General features: G+C 41.9%; 1 protein-coding gene across 2 annotated transcripts in view; it reads right to left on the bottom strand.

Moving 5' to 3' along the window:
• Positions 1–5,000, bottom strand: part of abcc2 (ATP-binding cassette, sub-family C (CFTR/MRP), member 2) — a 67,195-nt gene that overhangs the window by 25,502 nt on the left and 36,693 nt on the right. For both annotated transcript variants that reach the window (XM_063191525.1, XM_063191524.1), the window contains exon 19: positions 3,570–3,747. In XM_063191525.1, coding sequence (XP_063047595.1) covers positions 3,570–3,747 — 178 coding nt within the window. The remainder of the gene's footprint in view (positions 1–3,569; positions 3,748–5,000) is intronic.

Below are 5,000 nucleotides of genomic sequence, written 5' to 3' on the forward strand. Positions count from 1 at the left end.
CCCTCAAAGGTCCCCGGGTAAGAGCACTCAATGGTTTCTGAAGGCAATCTCAGTCCAAATTGCTCTAGTCTATGGAATCCATTGTCCCCCACTGGAGAAAAACAAACTACCAGCTGGGTCATCTCTCTCAACCTTCAGGAAGCTTGTGAAGACTCTTTTCCTCTGAGGCAGTACAGTCATCCGCACTATTCTCGTCATGCCCGTGCTCCTTCTATTTTTTTCCCCCACACACGTTGCATTTCGTTGATTGTTTACTTTATATCCCCCTTTGTAAGTCCCTTTGCATTAAAGCTTCTGCTAAATGTAATGTAATTTAATTTGGCACAGTTTCTACACCTGCCATGCTGTAACGAATTAATGGAGCATATAGGAATTTGCATTATTTTAATGCAGTGTATGTCTATTGTAAGATGTCATGGCAGTTAAAAAAACGACACTGCTCTATGCACTTGGGGTATCTAGATGGCCTAGTGCCAGTAAATGACATGTTCACAACAGAGTGACGATGGATGAGGCCCTTTTTATATGTTGGCTTGACAAGTTTCAGAAAAAACACACAGGATCTGTGCAAAGGGGCCAAGTATTGTTTATGTGTTATGAATGTGGTCTGAATGTATTAAGGGGTGTAAGGGGGTGTTGTCTGGAGGTCAAAATGGGTGATAACGTTTGCAGTTGGATAAGGTAAATATTGTAGAAAACAATGAGGTGTGATTTTTGTTCCAAACAGGATTAATTCTCTCTTGTTTTCAACAGAAGAGAAGACACAGAAGAGCACTGACCTACCGTGTATGCAAAAGAGCCATCAATCATGACTAAGAAGATACGTACTTAAAAAACATGTGTGGGGTAATCTTACGTATGTGTTTATGAAATTCTTGCTTAGAACTGTTTATCCCTTATGTCTCTCCTTATGTCTATCGATGGGAAATGTGAGAAGAAGGGAGCCCATGTGAAACTGAAAATACAGGGTTTTCGCACCTGGTCCCTTTCAGCCATTTAAGTGAACTCAGACCTGTGTATTTCTGCATATGTGAACGCTCCAAAATGTTCCCAGACCGCTTGGAAGTGAACCGTACTTAGACCTTCATTGATGTGGTCTCAGTACGGTTTGCTTATGAGTTTTGACAAGTTGCACTTGTGACTAGGTGTAATCACTTGAGGAGAGCTCTAGAAGATCGTGTGAGATCAAAAAGAAGACTGACACACTATAAAAGCCTAACAGGACCAGAAAGATCAGTCGGTTCTTTTTGTAATACACTCACAATATGAACAAAAAAAGAGATGAGAACTTTTGCTGTCGGTTCACTCTTTGGTCCACTTAAAGGGGACTAGGTTCGGTTCACTTAAAGGGGACTAGGTGTGAAAATGTTCTAATAATACAGTACTCTACTCTATCCACATTGCTTTACTTTAAAAAATCTGGTGCAGCACGGATGTCGTTTTTCTTTCTTTTTTTCTTTAGCAGTGCTTTGTCGGACTAATGCTTCCATGCCAGGCATCTTCATCTGAGTCCATGGCACACATACACACAGTCTATGAAAACAGTTTCGAATGCCAGCTCTGGCGATGCAAACAAAACATCTGTGAGCAATGAGCAAACTTTATTACATTACATTACATTACATTGCACTTAGCTGACGCTTTCAGTTATTCAAAGCAACTTACAACTATTATTTTCAGGGTATTGGTTACAGTCCCTGGAGCAATGTGGGGTTAGGTGCCTTGCTCTAGGGCACTTCAGCCAGGGATGGAGATGTAGGGAGAGGTCAGGGGGAATTCGAACCGGAAACCCCTAGATTGAAAGACCAACTCTCTAACCACTAGGCCACGGCAGCCCCAAACTATTACAATTATTTGCAAGAAACATGCCCCCGAAAACGCTTTTCTTTATATCTTCTGCACACAATGCTCTTACACACATACTCTGGTTATGGGAGTCATGATTATTCTGATGAGCCACCTGTAATTGCGTTAGCTCTGCTGGGGATCGCATGGCTGGGAGAGCAAGGCCTTGACGAATTAGACACAATGAGACACAAGCAACACCCGGTTTAGGCGTGAAATCAATTGGCGCCTCTCCTACATGCCCGTCTTCCCTTCCACCATCGTTATGTCCTTGTCTTTCTGTCTGTCTGTCTTTCTTTCTTTCTTTCTTTCTTTCTTTCTTTCTGTCTGTCTGTCTTTCTTTCTTTCTTTCTTTCTTTCTCTGTCAACACACATACAGTAGGTCTTCAAGGTTACAGCCGATCAGACACATTTCTTTCTAGATCTCAATAGCTATTACAGCAAGTGCACAAGATGGGCTACTAAGAGGGTTTTCAGTGCCAGCACTTCACACCTGCACTCCGACTGTAAATGTTTCCCAAGAGCTTCCCAAACTTTGTTCTGCTGGAACCCCCTTTTGGACCTAAGAATATTTTCACGACCCGCCCCCACCTCCCATTTTCCAAAATGTAAAAACGTGTTTTTTGATAATCTTCAATGTAAATCATAGGAAAGGTAAATATTACCCATAGAAGTGCATATTGTTACAATGTATGGAAAGGTTATAAAAGCATATATTTAAGTTTTTTTGCAAACAGTCCCTTGTTCACGACCCCCCTGCAGTACCTCTGAGACCCCCTTAGGGATCCTGCCCTCCAGTTTGGGAACCACTGCCCTAGAGTAAAACATGCACAGCATGGTTTTCTTTCTCCTGTCACATCTCAAGAGCAGAAATGGTGAGCTAATCCATTGTACTATTCATTGGCTGCGATATATTCAGATGGCAAGGGCACACATGCTTTTCTACTTCCCTGCATGCTGCCTTGATAACAATTACGATAGGACAGGGCACATTTGAATGGTAGTCCAATAGAAATACAAATAATAAAAACGGGGCAACATTTCAATGGCACACGCCTCCCTGCATGCGTTCTCACTAGTTATCAGAATTATATATTTTTAAAAGGAGGTTTTGAATAGCACAGCCCTCAATGCATGCTATCACATTAGTATTCAAGGTTAAAAAAGGCAAATTTGAATGGTGCCCTCCCATGAAGTCACATACTGAAAACCATATGGAGAAGGTAAATGGTAAATGGACTGCATTTATATAGCGCCTTTCCACTCCTTCGAGCACTCAAAGCGCTTTACATTGTATGCCTCACATTCACCCATTCACACTCACATTCACACACCGGTGGCCGTGGCTGCCACACAGGGTACCACCCTGCCACCAGGAGCAACTTGGGGTTAAGTGTCTTGCTCAAGGACACAACGATGGAGTCAGGCAGAGCGGGGCTTGAACCTGCAACCTTTGGGTTGCCGAACGGCTCCTCTACCACCTGTGTTACCACCGCCACAAGGTATGGCGGAATGTTCTATCCCCTAGGAAACCGATCGACCAATACTATAACTACTACTACTAGCACTACTACTTCTACAAATAATAGTAATAATGATAAAAACAACAACAATACTACTACTCCTACTACTACCACCACCAATAATAATAATAATATTAATATCAATAATAATAACAACAATAATTAAGGCAGATTTAAAAGGCAGATTTGAATTTCGCCCACCCTTTTTTGGCTTGTTGCTCTCCTCTTTGGCGTAGGTGTTCAGGAACTCTGAGAAGGCCCCCCCACTGGCCTTCAGGCTCTCGTAGGAGCCCACCTCGGACACACGCCCGTCCGACAGCACCACAATTTCGTCCACGTGAGGTAGGAAGCTGACGCCGTGAGTCACCAGGATGCGAGTCTGTGGGACCAAAACAAACATCTTGAGATTTACGTGAGAAATTAAAATATAGGTATTGGAAGGGGTTCCTTTTGATGGCTGTAGAGACTGACAAACTACGTAAGCCCTAATGACTCACCTCTGAGGCAAAGTATCATAGCTACGTGTATTTCTAATACATTTATTTTTTATATGGGGTAGGCAAAGCAAAGGTAAAAATTCAGAATGGTTTAATCTGTATGGCCATAATCATTAGGCTGGCGATCCTATGTACTCCACCCAAAGATTTTGGCTCCGCACATCGTCTGGAAAAAGCCTCGAGCTCGGTTCTCTCAGTGTTTAGCCAATCAGCAAACAGTTGAGAGTGGTGACGCAGAAGTCACCCATGAGGTCTGTTACTGATTGGTTAAGGTAACTATGTTCACACTTTTGTTTTGTTATTTGTATGCCTTTGCGATGCTATATCGTAACAGTCATGCTAATAAAGCATAATATGGACTTAATTTGAATTCGGAACTCCATGAATGTAAATGGCAGAGTAAGATCAGACCATCTCCCACCATCCACGGAGACGGATTACTCTTGGCTTTTGCCAGACTGATTGACAGAGTCAACAGTAGGCTTTTCGCCCAGGCTAATAATCATAGCCTCCACAATGTCTTTTACCCCATGTAGAAAAGATAGTTTAAACAACTATAAATAATACCTTGACTCGGAGGTAAGTGCTTATGATTAATTAAGACCTGCTAAAGCTTCTAATTTGACCATTTTCACATCTTTTCAACTCTACAAAGTCTTGAAGATTCATTTCTTTAATGTTTTTATTAGGAGGTTCATTCTATTTCATTGATACGGGTGACTATTGATGACTTGAAAATATATATTGACTACCTTGGATTTTTTTGTGTGAAAACTAACCAGGTAAACCAGGTTCAACTAACCTTGAGGTAGAGGTAAATCATCTAATAGAAAAGCCTGGAGTCCACTTTAAAAAAAAAAAAAAAAAGATGCCTGCAGGTATATCAGCAGGTTTACCACTTCCTGTAGGTTAACTCAGCCTGGTTTATCCCGTAACCATGTTCTTACTATACCCCCCTAGGTACCAGGTAAATGCTAGCCCAGCTATCACCAGACTAATATTGCAAGTGAGATATAGTGTAGGATGTGTTGTGTAGGAACTGTCTATTCATGCTCTCATAGCGGAGAGCGATCAATTGAAAACTGGTTTGCACCTGGTGTCAACATGGTAAACAAGCTACTGTACAAGCGTCCTG

This window comes from Engraulis encrasicolus, chromosome 24, assembly GCF_034702125.1.
Source record: "Engraulis encrasicolus isolate BLACKSEA-1 chromosome 24, IST_EnEncr_1.0, whole genome shotgun sequence".
NCBI classification, from domain to species: domain Eukaryota; kingdom Metazoa; phylum Chordata; class Actinopteri; order Clupeiformes; family Engraulidae; genus Engraulis; species Engraulis encrasicolus.